The 27,506-nt window shown below is 32.5% G+C and overlaps 1 protein-coding gene across 1 annotated transcript in view; it reads left to right on the top strand.

The window, feature by feature from the left end:
* The first annotated feature begins 1,047 nt into the window (after positions 1-1,047).
* Positions 1,048-27,506, top strand: part of LOC148628381 (uncharacterized) — a 35,972-nt gene continuing 9,513 nt past the window's right edge. Inside the window, exons 1-27 of the mRNA XM_088566256.1 lie at positions 1,048-5,782; positions 6,646-6,786; positions 7,934-8,062; positions 8,519-8,634; positions 9,152-9,316; positions 9,567-9,734; positions 10,201-10,984; positions 12,094-12,336; positions 12,742-12,954; positions 13,385-13,501; positions 13,856-14,146; positions 14,574-14,857; positions 15,275-15,518; positions 15,801-15,923; positions 16,237-16,368; positions 17,219-17,341; positions 17,925-18,044; positions 18,882-19,028; positions 19,403-19,534; positions 21,323-21,445; positions 21,933-22,058; positions 22,737-22,862; positions 23,025-23,156; positions 24,089-24,208; positions 24,424-24,561; positions 25,256-25,378; positions 27,368-27,493. Coding sequence (XP_088422382.1) covers positions 1,048-5,782; positions 6,646-6,786; positions 7,934-8,062; positions 8,519-8,634; positions 9,152-9,316; positions 9,567-9,734; positions 10,201-10,984; positions 12,094-12,336; positions 12,742-12,954; positions 13,385-13,501; positions 13,856-14,146; positions 14,574-14,857; positions 15,275-15,518; positions 15,801-15,923; positions 16,237-16,368; positions 17,219-17,341; positions 17,925-18,044; positions 18,882-19,028; positions 19,403-19,534; positions 21,323-21,445; positions 21,933-22,058; positions 22,737-22,862; positions 23,025-23,156; positions 24,089-24,208; positions 24,424-24,561; positions 25,256-25,378; positions 27,368-27,493 — 9,421 coding nt within the window. The remainder of the gene's footprint in view (positions 5,783-6,645; positions 6,787-7,933; positions 8,063-8,518; positions 8,635-9,151; positions 9,317-9,566; positions 9,735-10,200; positions 10,985-12,093; positions 12,337-12,741; positions 12,955-13,384; positions 13,502-13,855; positions 14,147-14,573; positions 14,858-15,274; positions 15,519-15,800; positions 15,924-16,236; positions 16,369-17,218; positions 17,342-17,924; positions 18,045-18,881; positions 19,029-19,402; positions 19,535-21,322; positions 21,446-21,932; positions 22,059-22,736; positions 22,863-23,024; positions 23,157-24,088; positions 24,209-24,423; positions 24,562-25,255; positions 25,379-27,367; positions 27,494-27,506) is intronic.

Raw genomic sequence — 27,506 nt, 5'->3', positions numbered from 1 at the left:
AACCACATGGACAATAACAGAAAAAATAGCGCTTAACTAGTAATCAAGCAAATTTCACAAAACAATCACATGTGCGATATTAATTGTCGATTATTCGGTTTTAATATCGAACGAGCGATATCAAATACCGTATATGCGACATTATTTGTCGATTAATCGATACTTTGATACCAGTTAATCACCTTTTTTTATAGCAAACCCACAAATAAATACTTTTGAACCATTTGGTACGCCATACTATATCCTAAAAAAATAAGATTTGATCAAACATTTGCTTATTTAATGAAAACAATTACTTCTCCTATTCTGACGCTAAATAGAGATTGATTGACCAAGTGTTACACCAATATCTCAACAAAATTCATCGACTCGACTCTTGTTTCGTGAAAACTAACAGAAAAGGAACATTCTATGTCCAGATAAATGTGAAGTTACCTGCAAGTATATAACAAAGAAAAACTATTCACACATTGTATCAAAATCTTCCTTTTAATTATTCATTATATTGTATTTTATAGTGTGTTAGGTATCCAATAAAGCATTTATCACACCGGGTTTGAACTTACTTCTTGTTGGCCCAAATACAAAATTTTGCGTTCTGACTCTTTTTAAAAAGACTACTTAATCTTCTTTGAGCATTTATGGAACTGTTATACTCACTAGCAATCTGAAAGGAAAAATATTTAACAATATGGTTTTAGATGGTGACTACACCTCCAGAAAATATGCATTTATTTCACTTATCGGGTTTTTACATAAATAATATGAACATGGTTGTAAATGAACAAAAAACCCACTAAAATATACGTTACTTCTCCATAAATTGCCATATGTTTTTGCTGTTGTTGTTGTAATAACTATTTCATCGAGTACCTTGGCAACTATAGAAAATTAAACTACAAATTTGACTTATGTATATACAACTGTTTTTACTACCTACTTACAACAAACTTCCTTCATCAACAATTGATACAGACAAATCTTACATATCAACAACACAATATACCCAATCAACAAATTCTCCCGATAAGATAACTGATATAAGTGATGACTTTTACAGATGGAACGCAATCAACATTACTTGATACAACTGATACAGACTTTACAACAGATTCTACAACAAAAGAACAAACAAATGATACATCAACTCATGAAATTTTAAGTACGTTCGAATCATCGACGAATATAGAAACAACAAACTCTTTCAAAAATGATTCTACAACTTTTCAATCTACCGCTGAACTATTTAAAAGTGATTTATCTACTCTAACAACTCAAAATCCAGTAATAACTAACAGTAAATCTGTTTATCAAACCTATTCTTATATAGTTACTGGTGACATCGAATCAACTTTATCAACATTGTCAGATGATCAATCATCTGCCAGTGAATCATTACATTCCAGTGCAGTAACAAGTAGCACAACTACATCAACACTGTTCACAACTAAGAGCGATGTCAACTTAGAAACAATAAACAGTGAGTCAACATCGCAACCGCATATTACATTAACATCAAATGAAGATGTATCAACATCTTATACAACCGCGAGTGAGTTAAGTACACAAAATATGTCTTCTTTTAAAATGCAGACCGAAAATACAACAACATTCAGTGATCTTAGTACAGGAAGTATATCAACTTTTCAAAAGGAGTCCCAGAATACAATAACTTTAAATGATCCAAGTACTGAAAGCGTATCAACCTCTCAAGTGCAGTCAGCCAGTACAACAACCTTTAGTGATCTAAGCACAGGAAGCATATCATCTTCTCAAAAGCAGTCCGACAGTACAACCACCACCAGTGATGCAAGTACAGGACCTCACATTCAGTCCAAAAGTACAACTGTCAGTATTTTGAGTGCTGGAAGTACGTCTTTTTCTTTAATACAGTCCGACAGTACAACAATCGTAAGCGATTCAAGTGCAAAAAGTGTGTCATCAACTCCTAAAACACAGTCCGACAGTGCAAAAACTATGAGTGATATAAGTACGGGAAGTATGTCTACGTCTGCAATACCGTCAGACAGTACAACAATAGTTGATCCAAGTACCGGAAGTATGTCGTTCTCACAAAATCAAACCGATAGTACAGCAACCATCAGTGATTTAAGAACAGGAAGTACGTCTTATTCTCAAATACACTCCGACAGTACAACTACAGTCAATGATTTAAATGCAGGAGGTATATCAACCCCTCAAATACAGTCTGAATCCGATAGTTCAACAATCGTTAGTGATTCAAGTGCAGGTAGTAAAACAACTTCTCAAATGCAGTCCGATAGTACAACAAGCGTTAGTGATTTAAGCACAGGAAGCAAATCATCTTCTAACATGCAGTCCAACATTACAACAATAGTAAGTGATTCAAGTACAGGAAACATTTCTCAAAAACAGTCCGTCAGTACAACAAATGGCAGTGATTCAAGTACAGGAAGTTTTTCAACTTCTCAAATGCATGCTGACAATACAATAACTGTAAGTGATTTAAGTTCAGGAATCATATCAACTTCACAAATACAGTCCGACGTTACAACTGTTAGTAAGTTAAGTACAGGAAGCATGTCAACTTCTCAAAAACAGTCCGACAGTACAACAACTGCAAGTGATTCAAGTTTAGGAAGTTTTTCAACTTCTCTAATGCATTCTGACAGTACATCAACCGTAAGTGATCTAAGAACAGGAATCATATCAACTTCACAAATACTTTCCGACAGTACAAAAACTGATAGTAATTTAAGTACAGGAAGCATATCAACTTCACAAATACAGTCTGACAGTACAACAACTATTAGTAATTTAAGTACAGGTAGCATGTCAACTTCTCAAACGCAGTCCGACAGTACAACAACTGCAAGTGATTCAAGTCCAGGAAGTTTCTCAACTTCTCTAATGCATTCTGACAATACAACAACTGTTAGTGATTTAGGTAAAGGAAGCATATCAACTTCACAAATACTTTTCGACAGTACAACAACTGCAAGTGATTCAAGTACGGAAAGTTTTTCAACTACATTAATGGATTCTAACAGTACAACAACCGTAAGTGATTTAAGTACAAGAAGCATATCAACTTCACAAAAACTGTCCGAAAGTACAACTGTTAGTACTTTAAGTACAGGAAGCATATCAACTTCAAAAATACAATCCGACAGTACAACAACTATTAGTAATTTAAGTACAGGTAGCATACCAACTTCACAAATACTGTCCGACAGTACAACAACTGTTAGTAACGTAAGTACAGGTGGCATGTCAACTTCTCAAACGCAGTCCGACAGTACAACAACTGCAAGTGATTCAAGTCCAGGAAGTTTCTCAACTTCTCTAATGCATTCTGACAGTACAACAACTGTTAGTGATTTAAGTAAAGGAAGCATATCAACTTCACAAATACTTTCCGACAGTACAACAACTGATAGTAATTTAAGTACAGGAAGCATGTCATCTTCTCAAGCACAATCCGACAGTACAACAACTGCAAGTGATTTAAGTACGGAAAGTTTCTCAACTTCATTAATGAATTCTGACAGTACAATATCCGTAAGTGATTTAAGTACAGGAAGCATATCAACTTCACAAATACTGTCCGACAGTACAACTGTTAGTAATTTAAGTACAGGAAGCATATCAAATTCAAAAATACACTCCGACAGTACAACAACTATTAGTAATTTAAGTATGGGAAGCATACCAACTTCACAAATACTGTCCGACAGTACAACAACTGCAAGTAATTTAAGTACAGGTAGCATGTCAACTTCTCAAAAACAATCCGACAGTACAATAGCTGCAAGTGATTCAAGTACGGAAAGTTTTTCTACTTCATTAATGAATTCTGACAGTACAATATCCGTAAGTGATTTAAGTACAGGAAGCATATCAACTTCACAAATACTGTCCGACAGTACAACTGTTAGTAATTTAAATACAGGAAGCATATCAACTTCAAAAATACACTCCGACAGTACAACAACTATTAGTAATTTAAGTACAGGTAGCATGTCAACTTCTCAAACCCAGTCCGACAGTACAACAACTGCAAGTGATTTAAGTCCAGGAAGTTTCTCAACTTCTCTAATGCATTCTGACAGTACAACAACTGTTAGTGATTTAAGTAAAGGAAGCATATCAACTTCACAAATACTTTCAGACAGTACAGCAACTGATAGTAATTTAAGCACAGGAAGCATGTCAACTTCTCAAAAACAATCCGACAGTACAACAACTGCAAGTGATTTAAGTACGGAAAGTTTTTCAACTTCATTAATGAATTCTGACAGTACAATATCCGTAAGTGATTTAAGTACAGGAAGCATATCAACTTCACAAATACTGTCCGACAGTACAACTGTTAGTAATTTAAGTACAGGAAGCATATCAAATTCAAAAATACTGTCAGACAGTACAACAACTGCAAGTGAATTAAGTACAGCACGCTTGTCAACCTCTCAAACGCAGTCCGACAGTACAACAACTGCAAGTGATTCAAGTACAGGTAGTTTTTCAACTTCTTTAATTCATTCTGACAGTACAACAACCGCTCGTGATCCAAGTACTTATTATTCTTCAATTCAGTCCGGCAGTATAACAACCGTTAGAAATTCAAGCGCAGGAAGTGAGTCATCAATTTCTCAAACGCATTCTGACAGTACAACAACCGTAAATGATCTAAGTACAGGAAATATATCAACTCCTCAAATGCAGTCCGATGGAAAAATAATCGTTAGTGATTTAAGTACAGAAAATATATCAACTCCTCAAATGCTGCCTGACAGTACAACAACATTTATTGCAAGAAGTGCGTATAGAAGTATGTCAACCTCTTCAATACAGTCAGGCAGTACAACATTTGTTAGTGATTCAAGTCCAGGAAGTATGTCATCTTCTCAAATACAGTCCGAGAGTACATCAACTGTTAATGTTTCAAGTGCAGAAAGTATATCAACTTCTCAAGTTCAGTCCGATGAAACAGCAACTACTACCGATTTAAGTACAGACAGTATGTCTACTTCTCAGATGCAGTCCAACATTACTGTAACCGTTAATTATTCAAGTCCTGGAAATATGTCAACTTCATCAGTGATGTCCAAGAATACAACAAACGTTAGTGATTCAAGTTCAGAAAATGTTTCCTCATCAACAAATAAAATGCAATTTGGTAACGAAACAACTACAATGTCCACTTTCCCGGAACACACTTATACAGATATGAATAGCAGTGAAACAACTAAAGTGATTTCAGAGATAGAAACAACTGTCAGCGTGACAAGCACTGTTAATGAAGATCTTACAAAAACGTCTTCCAAAACGAACACTGAAAATTTTACTAAAACACAATCATTTATAAAAACAACAAGCATAGAAAAAGCAAATCAAACATCATCAGAAGTGGAGACAACCAACATGACGATAACAACAACGCAAATTTCGCCAAAAGACACGACAGGCATAAATCAGACTCTGTTAACATCAATCAGTGAAGTGCCAACCACTCAATCCACAGAACAACAATCAAATGTTTCTACTAACAACCAAACAGAGCAAACAGTTGTAGAAAGTAATACCACAACATATTTTTTCCAGTCATCCACGCCCAATGAAAATGAAACAACGCCTCATTTTCCGTATACAGAAACAACTACACAATTCTTAAGAAGTGAGGCAGTCACCAATACACCAAATGCATGTGATGGAGTTTCATGTCCTGACCAAGGCGTTTGTGTTCAGTTGTCTCCAAGCCGACACGCTTGCCAGTGTAATTCATCAAAATGTGGTCCATGTAAGTACTTAATTAAAGCGATAAATGATATTATTGAGATATATTACACTATAAGTAAAATTTGATCGATATTTTGCTACAGCAACCCAAAAAATATATAAAATCACGCAACGAATAGATTACCTTATTTTAAAAGTAAAATTGTCATTAATGTGGTCATAACAACTTGGTTTATATGCATATTCAAAACTGTTGATTAGCATTCATACAACTAGTCCATGTATAAGTGCAGTTCGAGATGCTTGCGTGTGTTTTAATAGAAACGCTTTTGAGATAAAGATATTTGTTTACTGTATTATGATTTTTATTCATATACATTTAAATATCTGTATACCGACATAACACCGCATTTTCAAAGCGGGAGGTTTATAGTGATCCTGATGTCCGTCCTTTTGTCTGTTCGTCCGCGCCACTTTCGTTTCAGTTTTCCGTGCAACTACTTTTCAAAACAACTTTCACAGAAGCTCTATATACGTATGTTATATAGTGGAATCACAATTCAGACATGGGCCACATCAACTTCAATGTTTGAAGACATACGCTTTCTGGGAAGGGGGATGTAAAATATTAGAAAGTACCCTTTATTGAGCTTTTCTTGTGGTTTTCTAGTGTAATCATGGTTTACCTTGTTTTAGATTTGTATGCATGAAGTTAAATGCCTTAGAATAAGTTAATGGCATTCTATCACAGTCTTCCATTGAAGTTGCTATAAAAATTTAAATCATTTCAAAATTTTATGAAATTTTGATGATAATTTTAAAGGTAACAATTGTAAAAATAGAATCAGAACCAGAAAGCATTCATTAGAAAGTATCTGAATTTTATTAATATGTTAACTATACAAATATCTGAATGTTTCATAGTTGTCGAGAACCCATGTGATAATACTGACAACCCTCCTTGCTCATTTGGTGGCATTGATCATACCTGTATTTTGACCACAGATGGTTCATTTACTTGTGTTTGTAAAGCGGGTTTTACGAACTCAGGGCCTTATTGCATAGGTTAGTATTGATCTTGAATATTACTTTAATTATCGTTTAAGAAAACATCATATGTTGAATATTACAAACTTTATTATGAAATTGTGACTTATTAGATTTAAATTATTCTTTTTTTTTATTTATATTTATGAGAACCTTTCTAAGAAACATTGCTGAACATTTTACGTAACAGCTTTTTTTTTTTTTTTGCGAGATCATAGATTTAATTCCTTTTTATTATTTTTAGAGTTATCAATAATAAATCATAGCACTTAATTCCAAACATTTGTAAAATAAATAGATATAAATGAATGCCAGTTGTTTGACAATGAGTGCATAAACAGTACTACTCAGCAGTTTAAGACCGGCGTGGTTGCTTGCCAAAATGTCCCTGGTAATTACAGTTGTTTGTGTGACACTCGATTCTACACTCCTGACTGTCAAGGTAACATTTTTCATACGACAAGATTTAGAATCTACTACAGTGAGAGTCTTTAAAATATTTTCATTTACAACATCTTTTGTCTTTATATCCACATCATTGAAAGAGTAATCAAGGAAATCAAGTTTCGATCAAAACTATAAGAAGGCAATCCAGGGACAAAGACCAGACATGGAAAACAAACACACACAACAAAGTACACAAAATAATCAAAATAATGCATACAAAAGAAATCAAGTTAAAACGAGCAACTCGGACCCAGAACAAAGAACATGGACCAGGTAAACCAGTAGGTTAAGCGTCCTCTACTTTTTAGAAACACCCACATATTTGCTTATAAAGTCAAGTCTGAGGAAGACGAAAGAGTAAAGGAAAAAAAAAACTATTTAAAAAACAACTCCTTACCGTCGTACCTGGTACACTATGGAAGTGAAGTTGTAAACACAATTTTTATTTAGCAATCTTCGGCTTTGTAAAATTAAAAAGAGCGGTATTTTTGGTTATTAGAAACATTGATTCATGTTTATGCTTGCAAAGGCAACTTATCAGTTTGACAGCCCTGGTTGTGTATTAAAAACATAAGTCGTACTTAAACACCCCCACCCCGAAAAAAAAACCTACACATACACGAAATACGGTAACACAAAAACGTCATTGAATGGCTGACACATTCACTTTAATTTTTAATTAATGCATCTAAATTTAAATTCGTAGTATATTTTTTAGACCTTGACGAATGTCAACTGGGTACGAACAATTGTGACGAGGAATATAGAGCTACATGTTTTAATACAGTAGGTGGGTTCAGATGTACGTGTAAATCAGGGTACGAAGGAGACGGAACATACTGTACAGGTAAGTTAAATACATCATTGATCCTTACTTCGTTAATCAAATAAATAAAGGACGAAGATTTCATTATTTACTTTTATTATGATTGAATATGAACTAAAAGGCGCTGAAAATGCAATATTTGTTGTAAAACCGCCAGGTCCTATTGAAGTGGTTATCATTTAAACAAACACAACAACCGATTTTTAAAGGTAAATATTCAGCAGAAAATGCTTTTTTTTTAATTTGATGTTCATGTTATTTTTTTTATTGACTATGGAAACTTTTCTGTCTTTTTTATAAACCATTTTCGATGAATTTAGCTTTTTTTTCGCCAATCCTTATAACACATAATATTCCATTATACATTAAAAAAATAATAATCTGCACTTTTTTGTTAAACACCGTATAATAAAGAGCTATATTATACACTCTTCACACATTTACGCTCCCTAAAATTTCTCATATTTTTGTTCGTAGAAAATAGGTTTGTGATCGATACCGCTGCATCGATTGGTTTTACGACAGAATATTCTGATTACTACTTTCCAGAGTATGGAATACCAGTGGGGACTAATGTCTATCCATCATTTTATGTAAGAATATTGATCTGATTAACATTAAATTGCAATGGTGTATTTTTATCGAAAGGAACATGCTATAAAAGACACTAAATACTATTGCTATAGGTATTCTATAAACTGATTTGTTCAACGTGTCATAGTTTTCCTTTCCCCTTTCGTCTACCCCGGACTGCACTTTTTATGAGCAACTCGGCGGATGTTTCTAGAAAAGCAGAGGACGCTTACCCTACCGGTGCACCTGGTCCATGCTCCCAGTTTTTAGTGGAGTCCAAGTTGATCATTTGCTTTTGTTACTTTGTATCTATAATTATAGTTACTATGTGTTCTTTGTTGTGTGTGTTTTCCATGTCTGGTCTTTGTCCCTGGATTACATTCTTTTGATTACTGCTATAGTCGTGGTTCCCTTGATTGCTCTTTCTAATATAAATGCATTTTTTTGATAAAAACTTAAGTTAGTTTTTAATAAAATTACATTTGTAATTTACTATATTTACTTTTTTGTCAGTACAAACAGATGTTATTGTTGCAGGTTACAAGGAGTGGTCTTTTGCTGTTCACGACAGTCACATTTGATAAGCAACATACTGGATTAAAAAAGGCGTTTAGTAACCCTAAGTCTTTATTATTAAATGGACATTTTCAAGAGAAGGCATTAGTTACAGGATGGTGGGGACAAATGGTTGTCATGAATAAGGTAAAACGAAAATGCACGATAGTTGCTGCTTTAAGTTCTAAGCGAGTAGCAGAATAATATTAATGTGTCATTCTAAATTCCTTAAACTCACGTTCAAGAGCTACATGATTTTTTTTCAAGGAAATTCAATTTCAGATGTAAAAAGACTATGTTGATATTATCCTTATGACCTTATTCAAATTATGATAATGAAAAGAATAAAATTGTCGTTAGAATCTTTATTTCAATGAATGTTATATATTTATTCAAGACTGATTTAAGTAGAGGGGTGTCATATAAAATCACAGAAATTCCAAACGTGGAAACAACGGCATTGTCTGAAGAAATTCAGGAAATGTTTGATGACAGTGCCTTTAATGGAACTACAATGATGATATATACCTGGAATAAAATGGGATATTCTGGTAACGATGATCAGGTAAGAACTATTATGATAATATATACTTGGAATAAATTGGTTTCTTTGATAACAATAATCATAAAGGAACTACAACGGTGACATATACTTGAAATTAAATGGGATTACATGATTTTTAAAGTGTATTGATATATCCTCGTCATTAATATGATCATATCTTATATTTGTTTAAGATGGACATGACATAAGAATATCGTATTTGATACTTATAGATTAAAAGAATGTTTTGAAACGTGTCTTTTCCATGGTTTGGTGCTGTTGGTTTTCCTAATTATGCATAAATGAATTTTCATCAAATAAGTTTTTTTTTATTTTAATTTGTTATTTTCCGTTATATTCACACTTCGTCTTCCTATATTAGCATTTTATTGTTTTAAATTTTATTGTTTTCTGTTCATTTTTATTACAATATTCTTCATTTTATTGAACAAATATTAGGCATCTGTATTATTATTTTACTTTTCAGACTGTGACTTTCATGATGTCTGTAATTACAGATTACAATAACACATACGCTATTGTAACGTACCAGGATCGTGCAATGAAATGGAACATACCGATTCACTCCCAAAATAACTACCCCGTTAGAGTGGGATACTCGTTTGAAGGCACGCATCACGAATATCCATATTCTTATTTGAACCTTAGAGCTTCAAATATCTCTTCAACAAAGTATATGTTAGAAAATATAGATGGAATAAGTGAGCATGCGTCACTTCTATCTGGAGTTAAATGGAACGACATCGACATGAAAATGTCAAAGAAAGGAAAACTTGGCTTTAAGTTAACAAATAATGGAATTGATTTTAAACATCATGGAATACTTTGCAATAAATGGATAAATGCAGATAAAAATGATTTGACCAATGCTATTAACATGGAAGATGCAGCAACATGTCCATGCGTCAAGTCTCAAATGATTGATACCCTTTTCCATAAATTGTCTAATGCAAGAATACCTATTGGATATGATTGCTTTATAACTGCTTCTGCTGCACTTGCTGTGGTAGATCCTAGAAGTAAAAGATGTTGTTACGATATCAAAGGTCAACTTATAACAGATCACACCGTTGTAAATGGAATGAATACATACCAGCGACATTCCGGTAATGTTCAGGATATGGACGATAAAACTTATGATTCTTGTTGTAAATCAGATTACTCAAATTACTTAAAAACTAGTTTATGTGAACAATTTTTACTACGGAGACCTGTCTCAACTTGTGGGGATTTTGAAAGCAGCTCAGTTGGTAAGATATTGTGTTTGTTAAAGTTGAATTAAGTCAAGTCTTCTTCTCGTGGATCGTTACGGTGTATCCATCTGCGCCATGAAAACTGATTTGATCAACGTGTCATAGTTTTCCTTTCCTCTTTCGTCTACCCCGGACTTGACTTGTTATGAGCAACTCGGCGGGTGTTTCTAGAAAAGCAGAGGGGACGCTTACCCTACCGGTACACCTGGTTCATGCTTCCAGTTTTTAGTGGAGTCCGAGTTATTCATTTGCTTTTGTTACTTTGTATGTATGATTTTAGTTACTTTATGTTCTTTGTTGTGTATGTCTGTTTTCCATGTCTGGTATTTGTCCCTGGATTACATTCTTTTGATTACCGCTATAACCTTGGTTCCCTTGATTACTCTTTTAGACATGTTAAGTTTGAATATCTGTCAATTATATTGGTGGATGGCAAATTCAAAGATTAATGTAATCATAATAGACAGATATTAAAAAACAAAAACAAAAAAACAAAACAAAAACAAAAAAACAAAAAAAAACAGTGTCTAAAAGATCAGACAAGTGTTCTGTGGTAGTTAAGTAGGACACATTGGTATAATGTAGGACATATTTCTACATAGAAAGCTACTTAAAGTACTCACTAGCCTAACTAAATTTGTATTGAAATTGGAACTGGTCCATTTCAAATAGCTGTAAAGACTTGTCTTTAGTTAGACTTGACTTCTCAGTCTCCATCTTTTTAGAAGAGGCATTATACCAAAGATACATATAATTGTAATTCTTAGATAAAACAACGCCGGAAACGTATGATAAACAAATCATACAAAAACACAATGAAATAAACTAAAAAAAGTACATAGGAAAAAGCAACAAGAACCCCAATAAAAACTTGGGAATAAACTCAGGACTTCAAGAGCTTAATTATTTCTATTTCTTACATGATATTTGGGGCGCTTAGTTGTGTTGAAGGTCAAACCCAGTGAAAGAGGAAAAGAGTAATGGTCCCAAATTAAAAAAAAGACATCCAACCCGATTCACTAAAATTAAAGATTTTCCAAAGATGTGTTTCTGCCTTAGAATATATGTTCAAGCAAATTATCAAAGCTATTCCGTTATATATACAGCTGCAGCAGTTGGAGATCCACACATGACAACCATGGATGGACTGAGGTTTTCTTTTAATGGTCTGGGTGAATTTAGATTATTGGATTGCCCAACCTTTGAACTTCAGGGACGAACGATAGCTGTTGTTAAAGACAATATTACCCAGAATGCAACTGTATTCGGTGCAATCGCATGTCAACAACAATCATCACCAGCTGGTGACAGAATTGAATTTAGGTTAAATGAAATTAAGAAAGATATTGGTAAATGCTTTACTTGTGATGATTTTGTTGATTTGGTTATCAGATATGATAATTTTTCTGAAAGACAGTTTACTTAGTAATACAACTAACTAAATAGCATAATGAATGTATCGTATCGTCTTTAATAAAAATATGCATTGATATTAAAATCATTTTAATTTTTTAGGGGGAAATGGGGGGGGGGGTAAAATGCTTAAAGCAATGTTTCTGAGCATATACAAGCGTACGTTAAAAGATGTTCCAGAAGTGATATATTCATTAAAAAAAATTTTCCAAGATTTCAGAATATCATTGCGTATATATTTGTCTTAATGTTCAAATCTTGCAAACATTTGCCATTTTTATTAATTGTAAATCATTTAGATTTTTAGCAAATTCTACAATATTTATATGCATTTTTCATAGATATATTGAAGAATGGTGTTCCAATTTCGCCTGACTTCGATTCTGGGCCTGTTTCTTTTACCAGTGTGATATTGTCTAAAAATGTCAACGTGTCTAATAAAACAGTGTTCAAGATGATATTTACTTTCGGTGTAATTGTTGATGTAACGACGAGTTTTGGAATGATGGAACCAGTCGTCTCACTTTCAGCAAGTCTGAAAAATGTTTGTACAGGTATGCCAGTACATTAGGTCATTAATATAAATTCGATGTGGTAGGATGTCTGATGATAGTCCTCACTCGTTGATCACACAAGTGATATGATTTTTTTGGCAACTCGGCGAGTGTTTCTAGAAAAGTAGAAGACGCTTACCCTACCGGTGCACCTGCCCCATGCTCCCATTTTACAGTGGAGTCCTAATTGCTTATTTGCTTTTAAGTATATAAACTTATTTCTAATGATTTTGAAATTATATGATATCTGAAACTATGTCTTGCTATTATTTTATCAATTGAATGTTTGAAAAATTGTTTAATTCTGACATGATTTGCGAAATAAACCAGGACATCTGAAAAGGTTTTAGGTTACCTTCAATATACATTCTAAGAAATATATCTTAAGTAACTGCTTAAATTTGTCTTTCAATTAGTCTAATTTTTATAGGATTATTGGGAAACTTTAATAACGATAAGGAAGATGATTTTACTGACCCCGAAGGTTTAATACTGTCACAAGGCTCTAATGCAACAGAAGAGGAAATTTATCAGTATGGAATAAAGTGTGAGTGATCTAGTAAGCAGTGAAAATCAATGAATTCATAAAAATATACCAAATGGTGTGCTCAATTCATGGCATTTTCACTATATTTTGCTTTCTTAAAAAATATGCTGTTTATAGTTGTGTCTTTTTTCTAGTTGGATATTGATTGATTTAAACTAAGATTTAAATGTAATATGAAATAAACTCATGACGCCTTTATTAAAATATTTTGTTATAGTAATTTGATAACATGTATAGAAAAAAATAATGTTAAAACCATTATATCACATTTGTCTTAGTTCATATTTGCTTTAATTTAAGAAACTCATTTTTAGCTGAAAGGTTTTTAACCCATGCCTGGTTCTTTTTTTTCAGGGCAAAATAATGAAACCAACTCTTTATTCACATATGACATTGCCAATCGGTCTTTCTACTTTGATAAATCTTTCACTCCAATTTTCTTCAATGCTAACTTGTCTATAATGTTTCCCGATTCTGAGGATAGGCGAGAAGCTCAGAATATATGTTACCAAAATAATGAGACTGATCCAAATCCCACTCAGCGGAGACAATGCTACTTTGATTATAAAGCTACAGGTGACTCATCATTGGCTCAAGCAACCTCAGCCTCAGAGGCCGAGATTCAAGAAACACGAAGTATTTTAGGTATTCACTTCAATTATGTTAATCAACCTTGTTGTTTCAGGTGTGTTTTCAAGAAAAATACTTTACTTTTGATTGTTTCCATAACTCAAATGCATTTAAACTCTGAACACATTCGATGTTTCCTATTCCGAATTATGGTTAAATGTGCTCTTAACCTAATGCAGTTAGTTACTTATGTCGTGATTTGATTTAATATCAGCAATAATACCAAAGCGTAAAAATAGAAGGACCATTCAGAGACATCTCAAATGTCTTAGTTCCCTTATAAAATTTGGAGTCCTTCTCATTCCAAAATAGTACCTACCAATTCGGCTAAAGTTAGGCCGTCCAACTACAGCTTTTAGCGTACAAATCAAAATACTCATTGACTAACAATTTATCAGTGATGAGAAATAAGTCTGTGATTTTTGTTTATTTGTCTTTTCAGGTAATTTTCCTCCATTGATAAAAAACGAGAACGTGACAGTACATGTTATTAAAGGAAACAATTATACAAATCTTACATATGTAGACGCTGTTGATCAGAATGGGGATAGTATATTTTTTATCATTAATAGTAATGCTCCATTGGGTCTTTCTATCGATAACAATACAGGTCAAATGTCTTGGATAAATGTACCAGATCTTAGCACGGGGAGCATTGTCATATCAGCTTCTGACGGAACTGCAGCATCAGTATGGACACCACGAATCAAATACTGCAATTGCCAGGTAAGGTAATAAAAAAAGCGAAAAAAAAAAACAAAAAACAAAACAAAAAACTAAAACAGCAATACACAACGGAATAGCAGGAAACAATCAGGATTTTCTTTATTGTTAATTTGAATGATATTTTCTTCTTATGTTTGTACAAAACTATAAAGAAAAATAATGTGGTTGGGTTATATAAATTATTAGATTTAAAAATGATTTGAAAATAGTTTAAAGGACAAATATATTACATATACTAATACAAGAAAATTAAAATTATAAGAGCATGTACAAGTCTTCTGAATTCTATATCAAAATGGGGTTAGTCAAATATGTCTTTAGAAAAACATCCGATATTTAGAAATTGTTTAGAAATACAGTTTTATTTTATTCCCGTCTAATTTCTCTTTTGGTAGTTTCTTGTTTTATTTCTTTTAGAATGGCGGAGTTTGTGATTTTAACATTATGAGTACAGACAATTTCTTTGTTGTTCCTTGTATCTGTGAGAATGGTTACGAGGGAGAGTTATGTGAGACTGATATCGATGCCTGTGCAGCAGGTCCATGTCACCCGGAAGTAATATGTACCGATGTTCCTGCAAGCCAGCTTAATAATGAACCTTTTCCATTCAAGTGTGATGCATGCCCACCAGGAATGATTGGCGATGGAAGAACTTGTGCAGGTCTCCACAAATTCAATTTAACATTGTGTTTATTCTTTGAATCGAGAATACTCAATTCACAAACTTACAAATTTTCTGTCAACCAGAGAATACATGTTGAGATCGAACACAAGTATTCACTCGAAATTGTTTAATACGTATGATTGAACACGATTCCTTTTAATTTTTAACATTTTTATGTCACTTTGTTAACTTTAATTATGTAATTTAATTGGTTCGTTTAAGCCGAATCATTTCCCCCATCCAATTAGTATGATAATTTTATAACCTTTGACAATTCAGATCGTGATGAATGCTCAGAAGACCCCTCTCCTTGTGAACACAAATGCGAAAACATTGCTGCTGGATTTCTTTGTTCGTGTAACGAAGGCTTCTCACTGGCACCAGATGTAAAATCATGCATAGGTGTGTTACACTTAAAATTTAAATTCTTTCTTCATTTGAAACTAATATTAAATAGTAAATAGAAAATGACGCCATGGAAAAATAGTCGATAATTAAACAAAACAACACATTATTTTAAACAAACATAAATATTGTATCTTATAGAAAAATCCATATTTATTGGTTAAATCCACTGGGGTATCAATATTTATATAATTTATCCCCTTACATGATACAGTAAACAGCAACAAAAACAAAGAGACGAATTGGAACAAAAGTAATAAAAGTGCACGGACTCAGTTTGTTTCGATTTAACTAATAAAACATTTTACAGACAAGAATGAATGCTTAATTGGAACCCATGCCTGTGACATCAGTTCAACAGAGTGTAACAATACAATCGGTGGCTATGATTGTGATTGTCGTACCGGTTTCTATAAAGCAGGATCTCTAGTATCATGTCAAGGTAATTCACTTTTGAATATTTGGAATATTTGTTAATGACATCGTGTTTCCTTTATTTGAGTCAGACACGTAAGGAAATGCAATCAAGTAAATTAAATGTTTAGTTCGGTTCATTATTTAAAGCACTATCCTTATAAATGATTATGTATATTGTCAAATTTTCTTATATTTTACACTCTCATTTAGACACAGGCTTTTGCACCAATGTTATGAAACATACGTGTCATGCACTGAAAGTCTAACTACATATATCCAGATCTTAATGAGAAATGTTTTGTTTCTGACCAAAAAAAATGATAATATCATAGATATAATTTCTTCTGAACTGCTTTAATTATTTTACCAACTTTGCCAGGTGGCAAATTTATACTGTCTGTTTGTCTTGCAATTTATCGAGACATGGACTATTTCCTTGACTATTGCCTAAAGTTTATCAGTTCGGAAATGCTTTCGTTACCCTTTTTTCATATTAAATCTAATTTCCATGACGATACATTCATTCAAAGTCTGTACCACAACTTCTAGCCCCAGGACGTAACTCTTTCGCGATATCCATGTGCGCTTATTCAACTTGGGATAATTTTATGCATTTTGGCTTTTTGTAAGTTATGTGCATAGAGAAGATAAACCTGATCTTGTTGATATTTTGTTTTCGTTAAGAACTTTTTTCAAGTCAGTGAATTTCTTCGTAGATTTCTAAATGTTTGTTCTGGTACGATTTTTTAAAACTTCTTCAAAACCCTTCTGTGTTCGACCATTATACTGTATCACGGTATATCATTTTATATAGTATATTTTCAATTTTCCTTGATAAAAAATCTGTCCATTTAATTTAAGTATGTTTTTTTTAGATATTGATGAATGTGTTAGTAGTCCCTGTCCTCTAAACTCGGTTTGCACGAACTCTGTTGGAAGTTACAGTTGTGTTTGTAATTTTGGACATAGTTGGGATGTTTTGACTTCTTCATGTATTGGTAAGATCTTTACAATTTTTTAACAATAAACGCTCCTCAGATTTAGCGTACATTCGTAATATCGGAAGAGTACGTAAGAAAACCTCATATGTCAAATAAATTTCGAAACAATGAACGAATGATCCGACCCTTTAGCTTTGTGCGCCTCATAGCTTTTCCGACTAACACATACGAATATTTAGACCATATGGACGTGAGTTATAAGTATATATGTAAAATTTTTAAAAAAATAATTCTTAACAAAAAATATTGGAACACAAAACACAGTAATCTGAACTCTTTACACAAACGAAACTAACAATTGTTATAAAATCCAAATTAATGCATATTTTATGCATAACAGTTAATCAGAGAAATCATGATTCTAACAAGTATACATATCAGATTATTTTTTTATAATTCTAATTAGGCGTTTTTGTATAAGATATAATTGAAAGGAAAGAATGAATATAATTCACCTTTTATCTCATGTTTTCCATGAAATATTCTTATGTTCTAGTCCTAGTTCTAGTGTAAATGTACGAGCAAATACTTGTTTGATCTTCAAAAGCTTACTTAAATGATAATTCTGGTTGCCTTTTAGATGTTGATGAATGTTTTCCTACCAATAATTGTGATCAGCTATGTGTCGATGGTATAGGAATGTATACGTGTTCATGCAGAACAGGCTTTAGGTTATTAGCTGATACAATTTCTTGTTTACGTAAGTATTAATGCTGACCAAATAAATATGACCTTCTAGTTTTTAATTTCTTATGGCCTTGAAAATTTGACTACGACATTGATTCATTGGAAGTGATTTTTGTAAAATGATTCTTGTTAAATCATCCTTTTTTACATCCAAGTCTAATTAAAATATTTTGATAGAATATAGCAACAAATCACATACAGTGTTGATGTTATTTTAGTTCACATGGCATTCGGCCATGTGAGCTATTGCCATCATTTGGCGTCCGTCGTCGTCGTCCGTCGTCCATTAGCATTTTTTCAAAAATCTCCTCTGAAACTACTGAGCGGAATTATATGAAACTTTGCACAGTTTGACCAATTGGAACCAAACTTGGTATGAATGCTCCTTAGGACAACAAAAGTTGTGTTTATATTTTTGATCCGTGAAACAACATGGCTGCCGTTACTATAAATGAAACATAGGTGTCATAGTAGTTTTTCGCATATATCTCCAAAACCGTTAGGTTTAGCCAAATTCTGACATCGGGTGAAAGTGTTCAGCATGATGAAATCTTTCTGTGGTCAAATTTTCATTTTTATCCGTTAAGCCATGTAATGATCCGTATCATAAGTACTACCAACGTCTACTTGAGTCAAAATTATTAGACTCTTCTTGGGAAATTTATTGCCATTGGAAGACAAAATTTAACCAGATGAGTGATTCAGGTTCCCGGGAGCTTCTTGTTATTCCAACCCTTTACTGAGAATATTGATATAGCAATGACAGATATTTCAAGAGTACCCTCTGCATAAGTAGTTACATAACATTACGTGCTTTTCCTAAACACAACCATGCTTTACTGTTTGACAGCTGAAAATGCCTGTACTGCGGCTCAACAACTTGAATGTGACGGAGGAAGTAGTACATCTATATGCGCTGTTGATTCTGTAAACGGTACAGACGTAATATGTCAATGTCCTAGAGGTTATGCCTTAAATAGTACTAACTTCTGTATTGGTAGGTATAAAATTGAAGGATCTATTGTACATTACTTAAATCACAGTGTTTTCCCTAAAATGAGTTTTCTTAACATATATCGTAGCTTTTTAACAGTATCAAAATCTTTCTCTTTTCTGTAGAAAAAAAACCAACAAACATCATTAAGCGTACACAAAGACAAAAAAAATATTTAATAACGTTGAGTACCCTTAAAATAAAGCAGTAGGAAGAAGCATCGTTAGGGTTAGTGTCTTTGCTTTTTCTAGAAACAACCGCTGATGCCACCTTGGGTAGAATAGAGTAAAATAATAATCAGAACACTTTTTGTTTTACTTTTGATAATAATGGCATACAAATGTAGAAAAAACTTAAGTGGTTAATTGATATTGAAGATATCGATGAATGTTCAAATGGCCCTTCAGTTTGTCAATCGTCATCATCAGACTGTGTAAACTTAGAAGGAAGCTTTTACTGCCAATGTCACCCTGGATACAGATCTGGATATGATAACATAACATGCAATGGTATGTTGAGTATAGCTAGACTGTTAATTTAGTTGTGATGATTGAAATTAATACTTTCATATGATATAAAGATGATGAAAAGAGTTGACTTCTTATCTTTATTTATAAGCATGGTTCTTTAATTAATATAATATCCACTTTTACTGCAATTAGTGCTGAAAAAAATTGAAAATATCAGTACATAAATATATTTGTTTTTGGATATTTATTTTTTGGCTGCAATTCTTCATTGTCGGGATCTCAGAGGACCTCATACAAGTTAAGAAGGGCTTGCTCATTTCATTGATGCAGTTATCAAAATACATAATATTTGAAATCCTTTTTATAAAATAAAAAAAGTTATTAGAATTACCGTGAAAAAGCAATTTTCCAGGAACTTGTTAGACGTAATTCAGATTTTTCATTTTCTTATTTGGAAAAAAAATGATCAATCCATTTTCAGTAATGTAAAACAAAATATTTTGTTTAAATGAAAGCAACTTACATGATCTTAACAGGAAGTTGTTGACCATGAGGTTTTTGATGCTAGTAGCCGATTACGTATTTGAAATTATCTAAAAAAAAAACAATAACAACAAAAACACAAAAACTAAGGAAAAAATTATACCAAAGCATCAAAAGGGAGACATCACAAAGTACATGGCCAAACCATAAATAGAGGAAGCAGGGATTATCTACATACACAATTTAGTTAATATATAAACAATTACAATTACAATGTACATATAAAAACTTAGACAAGGAAAACACACACACACAATAAAAAAACTATCACAAAAAATAGGAATTACACCAAATGCAACGGTACGTCAAGCATGTTGTATTAACTTAAATAATTTATATTAAACTTTTTCCGGTGTATTGTATTTAGTTATTTGAACGAAGAAACTAATCTCCTTTCGATGCTCCATGTTGTAAGGATAAAAGAAAATAATTATATTTTGACTTTATTGCTAATCTGATCCAAAAGAAGGAATATCATTTAGCTAGATCCTTTATTCTCAGTTTCCGCTATAAAGATGACGTATTATCGTCAAACAATCCTAGTTTCGGGGATTTTAAACAAAGCATCTACAAAGGATACCATAGACACTGGGAAGTCAACCTCATATCTTGACCTACACTTCGATGGTAAAGGAAAACTATGACCAAACTATACGACAAACGCGATAACTTTTCATTCCGTATTGTCAGTTTTCCTTTCATTTGTGGCAACATCCCTTCAGCACCTGCGTATTTAGTTTTTTTTTTATTTTACAACTCATAAATTATGCCAGAGCTTGATGTAAGTACGCAGATTTTTTTACCGCGCTAGACATCTTACAATTAGGCTTCTGAAACAGGGATATTTTGCTACAAAATTGAAGTCATTACTACAAACGTTTTACAATGGGTCATAATAAACTCTTGGATCGTTATGGTGTATCCATCTGCACCTTGAAGAATTTGTTCAAAGTGTCATAGTTTTCCTTTCCTCTATTGTCTACCCTGGACTTGACTTCTTATGAGCAACTCGGTAGGTGTTTCTAGAAAAGCAGATGACGCCAACCCTACCGGTTTATCTGGTCCATGCTCCCAGTTTTAAGTGGAGTCCGAGTTGCTCATTTACTTTTGTTTCTTTGTATCTGCTCTTTGTTGTGTGTATCTGTTTTCCATGTCTGGTTTCTGTCCCTGTATTACATTCTTTTGATTTCCACTAGAATTTTGGTTCCCTTGATTACTTCTAGACCAGACTTAGAATCAAATAACATTTTTGTTGTAGTTAATAGATTTTTTTTTCTAAAACAGATATCGATGAATGTTCAGATAACACTAATGGTTGTAGCAGCGGGTGTGTAAATACAGAAGGAGGATATTTTTGCACATGTCTTCCAGGATTCCGACTTCATAATGATAGCGTCACTTGTCTTAGTAAGTTCAATACCATTAAACTACATGAAATTGAATGTGAGGTTTATGAACAGTTTCGACAAAGTAGTTCTAAAGCTAGGATTTTATGCCTTTTACTGAAGAGAAGTTTATTTTTTTTATTGCATTGTTGATGTTTTGTAATTTTCAAACAAAGAGTTAGGTATTAATTTTGATAAATTGGTTATTTTAATAGTTCTCCTTATATTTGATTTCATTGCAAGGTAGTTAAAATTGGCATCTGGCAATCAGGCCATAAATAATACAAAGTTTCTACAGGGAAAATACTTATGGTAATTGATATATCAGAAGTCGCCAAAATGGTTTTTTTTTATCTTTTACCTCCTAAGGGCTACTTCTGAAAAATTCATTGCAATGCATGAAATGATACGAACAAAAATTAAAGGTTCTATTTTACAGTTCAAGAAATTTGTTCATTGAGAAGAATAGAACTAATCATATAAATGCATTAACACAAGGACTTTTACAGATATTGATGAATGTGCGCAGTCAACAAATTTATGTGATAAAGAATTTGGTATATGTACAGACACTACTCCTGGCTACACCTGTTCGTGTCAGAGCGGATACACAGGAGATGGATTTACTTGTACTGGTACTTTTATCAAGCAATCTTAACATGTTGAATTTACACACTCCAAGATATGTAGTGTTAAATTTTATTCAATTTTTTTATGAGCAACTCGGCGAGTATTTCTAGAAAAGCAGAGTGCGCTTAACCTACCGATGCATCCGGTCCTTGCTCCCAGTTTTTAGTGGATTGTGAGTTGCTTATTTACTTTTGTTACTTTGTATGTGTTATTTGATTATTTAATTTTTTGTTGTATTTGTTCTCGTGTCTGCTGTTTGACCTTGGATTACATTCTTTGGATTTCCGCTAGAATCTTGGTTTCCCTGATTACTCTTTAAGAACTTCGACAAAAAATGTCGAAGCGTCAATAAGAAAGCGAGTCAGAAAGATCAAATCTTAGTGCATAGCCTGGACTTGAAAACAACAAAAGAGACAATCTACATGCACAATGTAGGGAACAAAATGGATTACAGATAAGAATTGGAAATAAGGAAAATAAACAATAACATTCCTTATTTTGTTCCCTACATTGTGCATGTAGATTGAAAATTGAAACACTTATAAAATAACATTATATTAAAATACAATATTAATCAGTCAATTTAATAAAAATATCGAAGGTCTATTTTCAAATAGGCCCGATTGAAATCTCCTACATGCCAACATTGTGAGGTAAATTATTATCTATCTTTCAATACACAGATCTAAATGAATGTGCTCATATAGAGAGAGGCAACTGCACTCAGGGATGCCAGAATAGTATTGGAAGTTACAGATGTTTTTGTGGTAATGGATACGAACTTCACAACAATGGATTTTCATGCAACAGTAAGTTAGTAATACATTTTTTACGTGTATTTCTTGGTACGTGTATATGGCCTTATATTTATGTGGTCCTGGAAAAGTAGTTAACTGATTTATGAATGCTAATAGTAACATTTTTAATAATTATTACTATAAAGTAATGGATAACTTTTTTTTTAATAACAGATATTAATGAATGTCTTAGTGATAGCGACAATGACTGTTACCAGAGTTCCTACTGTACAGACACTGATGGTAGCTATACATGTTACTGCCCGCCAGATTTTGAGTTAAAGGCAGATGGAAGAACGTGCCAATGTAAGAGAAAAATAAGCAAATCAATGTTTGAATATTAAAGGATAAATCGAATGAATGTGTCTACTTAAAACACGTGTGTATAACGTGTTCAAACCTAAAGCACTTGAATTATTTTTAATCAGTGTTACATATATCTATGTATGGTACGAAATGGTGTGTGTGTGTGTATGTGTGTGTGATAATTCTTTGCCAAATGAGTCTTTAAGTTTTAAAGAAGTTTTAATTTAGGTATCAATATTGTTATATCAAAGTGGCTTGCGAGATCTCACGAATAACAGTTAAAAAACTAATCACAAGAATATTCTCGTGTAAACTTTTACTTAAAATTTACATTGTTCATATTATTATGGGAGAGGATTATTGTAAATGAAGTTGTGACCTAAGCATTCATTTGCTCCATTGATCGGTTTCTTTTTTACTGGCTGGTTAACCAGAAATTGTTGATATTAAAATTATGAAGGAACAGGTAATTATTTTGAAATAATAGCCCTTTCACTCAAAATTAACTACACAATCAATTAGAAAGCAAGTATGACCCAAAATTTGTCCATGAACTGCTGACTATATATTTAAATATGCTCCTTTCACTCGAACCATTACTTAACTAGCCTTTTTGAAGTAAAGAGGGCAATATTTTAAAGTATTTCATTACGTAAAAAACATTTTCTAGATGGATCAAATTCTTTACTATTATAAGGTGTATACTGAAGAGCTAATAATTTGCTCATTTGCTCATTTGCTTTTGTTACTTTGTATGTATGCTTTTAGTTACTTTGTGTTCTTTGTTGTATATGTCTGGTCTTTGTCCCAGGATTACATTCTTTTCATAAACGTTTGTATGGGTTGTTTTAAGGATTTGAGCGCAATTGGTTTATCTTTTTATCAGTTGCGACAGACAAAAACAATTAATGACTTTCCTTGGTTTTTTTCAGCAATTTATAATTGTGATTCTAGTCATGGATGCAGTCACACTTGTGATAGAATAAATGGATCAGATACATGTGCATGTCCCATTGGATATGAACTTGATTTAACTGGAAAAATATGTCAAGGTAAGTACTATCTTTAAGACTATCTGTGAGTAAAATACATAAAATTTATTCTCATTATTTTCGTTGCTGTTTTGTGTGTAGTTAATGGCAGAGACAACATTACTGGCAAAATCTGTTTCAATTGTGTTATCAGTAACTTTTCTTCATATACATTAAGTTCAAGTAGACTTGTAAGAAAAAATAATTACAATGACACATTTTTTTTATTATTTCAGATATAAACGAATGTCAAAACTCAAGTTTGAATAAATGTGACGCAGCAAATAATGTTATCTGTAAAAATTTGAATGGTTCATATGAATGTGGGTGTGTCAATTCATCTTATTCTGTCATAGAGCAGTACAGATGCGTTGGTAGGTATAGTTAAATATCTTTAGAATAAAGGTATTCTGAACACTATTTTGTTACTGCAGTCTAATAAAAAAAATATTTACATTTTCTATTATAGCTATTAGCAGTGTTATTTTTTTAATTGTATTAGCTCACTTGGCATAAAAGAGCCAAGTTAGCTATTGCCATCATTTGGAGTCCATCGTTTTCGTCGTTAAAAATTTTTCAAAACTTTTGTCCTCTGAAACAACAAATCAAAACCAACTTTGATATTTTGCATGGAACTGATGTGGGGATTATGTTCCGTCGAAAATATGGCCGCCATTTCTAAAATAGAACAAAGGGGTCAGACGGATGTTTTTCACATATATCTCCAAAACCGTTAGGTTTAGCAAAATCATGTATATAAATGGGGTATAAGTTTTCAGCATAATGAGTTCTATCTGTGGCCAATTTGCTGTTTAATGTGTTAAGCCATGTTGGCGTTATTGTCTTTTTCGACGTTATCCCCCCCCAAAAAAAAAACATGGCCGCTTTTACAAAAAAATAGAATGTTCCTTGCCAAGTCTTGTGAGCAATTCAGGCTGTTTAGAGCCTCTAGTTTGTTTTTATATTTGTCAATTCCACTTACATTTTTTGAGTTGCTTCAGCTAGTGATTTGTCCTAGATATAGAATGACATATTCATTGTTCTTACTTTTTTGTTTGTGGCTTGTAGATGTTGACGAATGTTTACTGGGAACTGCCGTTTGTCCTGGTAATTCAAGATGTGTCAATCAGGAACCCGAATATATTTGTCAATGTTTAAGTGGATATGCAATGTCTAATTCGCTTTGTGTTGGTAAGTTCACTTTGAGATTAATACAAATTTCGTGATTTTTGTATTGCTTTGTCTTTTTTGAAATAACAAAAATATAAATAGAACAAATTAGCGAACTGGCTTAAACTCCAGACAATGATCAAACGAAGTAGTCTTCAGAAGGCAATGCCATATAACAAATGGAAAACAAGGCCAAAACCGACGAGTTGAAAACTACTGCAATGGTTCAAGCATCCACGAAGGTGATGACTGGTTCAGACAGGTTGCATAGCGCGCTAAACCTCCGGCTTGAAATGTTTTTTGTGAATTTCTTATATTAATTAATTAAATGAAATCCAGCGAATGTTGTCTTGAAAAATTTAATGCTTAGGTGTGTTGCTTTAGAAACGATAGTTCCAAAGTGGTGCATATTAGATATTTTCAAGAAATCCAAATAAAGTACCTATCCTATTTCTATGTTCTTTCTTGTGTGTGTCTGTTTTCCATGTCTGTTCCTTGGTGACACTCCACTGAAAACTGGGAGCAAGGGCCAGGAAAATCTCAATGTAGATTCTAGATCACCTAGAATATCTTATAAATTGTTATTTGTCTTTTTTTTTGTTTTTTTTTTTGTTTTTTGGTTTTTTTATGTAGTCTGGTCTATAATAAGATATTTCTATCTGAAAAGTTATTATCAAAAAGTAACGTTATAACTGTAGTTTCCTTGATTTATTTCTTAAGTTCAAGTAAGTTGACCAATTTTAATCCACGAAAAAGCTTTGATCGTTAACGTTGTTCACATAACGTTATTCATTTTAATGATGTTTGATATAATAATTTTTAGAACTACATAAGGATAACAAAAAAATTACCAAACACTAACCCGATCCATAATTAAGTCAAGTTCAAAATACATCTGGCAAAATAGATATTACACTACCGGAGCAGTTGGTATTGCTATGGTCCTGATATGAATAACTGAATGGTCAGGAATCATTTGGTTCTCTGTTAAATATTATTGTAGATATATCATTTGTTATGTTGTTTTAAGTTCTTGTAACCCCAAAAAGATTTCGTAAACCTTCAAGCGTTCATTGGCTAATTTGTTATTGGAAAGGTATGGATGATTGTTAAGAATGTAACGTATTTCACATTGATATTAGGGAAATTTTTAAAGATGCAATACATTAAAATTGTAAAGGTACATAATATGTGTGTATATAATGGTGCTTCCAAGAAACTTTTCTCTGTTCTTGAAGAAAAATCGACCTTTAAAACATGCTGTGTTTTGCATCTTCAATTATTTTGTTTCTCTGTTTTCTTTTAAAAATCCGATAGTTCGACATATGCACCGTTTTTTGGTACTACTTCACTTTCATTTACATTTTTATAAAGAATACTTTTTTGGTCCGATTTGCATTATCTTTTTTTCTTTTTTTTGTAAATCACAAAGCTTTTATTATGCACAATAATCAATGGTTTTATCTTATTGCATTGTGTTTTTTCAAATTCAGAAACATTTCCCCTTGACTGATTTTGCTGTTATATCGATTTTTACGTTAGCTTTAACTCTCTTGAAAATAGCAATGATTGACATTACCAAATGCCAGTCACAATTAAACGACAATGTTTAGATACCGATATGTACCAATTAAAAAATAAAACTGACGATATAAACATTTAACTTTTGCAAAATTCTAACCCTTATAATATTTTTTAAGTATAACATTTTTCTAAATCTATTTATTGAGATGGTAAAAAATGATACCCGCGAATATGCGACCGCGAAGATTAATACGTTTACAGTAAAATTATTTTTTAATCTTAGTGCTTAACTTAATTTAATTTAATTTAAAGGAATAGCTTCCAGGATAAAGTAGCATATGTAGAAGAAGAAAATGAAGTTACACAACTGTTACTTGTTCTGTCAATACCAAGTGTTTGAATAAAGTCACATTTCTCTATTGTATATCAGGTTCTCCTCGATGTATGTATTTCATGGCTTTAAGTTTTTATTAATTTTTTTTTCAGATATAAACGAGTGTACATCAGGAGGTAATGATTGTAGTTCGACAATGGGACAGTGTATTAACACTTATGGAGGTTATTCGTGTTCCTGCTTACATGGTTATCAAGGAGATGGCGTGTCATGCAGTGGTATACTTATTGT

The sequence above is a fragment of the Perna viridis genome, chromosome 1 (genome assembly GCF_037379345.1).
Source record: "Perna viridis isolate PV_CMFRI_1.1 ecotype Kerala chromosome 1, ASM3737934v1, whole genome shotgun sequence".
NCBI lineage: Eukaryota > Metazoa > Mollusca > Bivalvia > Mytilida > Mytilidae > Perna > Perna viridis.
This window is presented reverse-complemented; position numbering and strand designations above follow the sequence as displayed.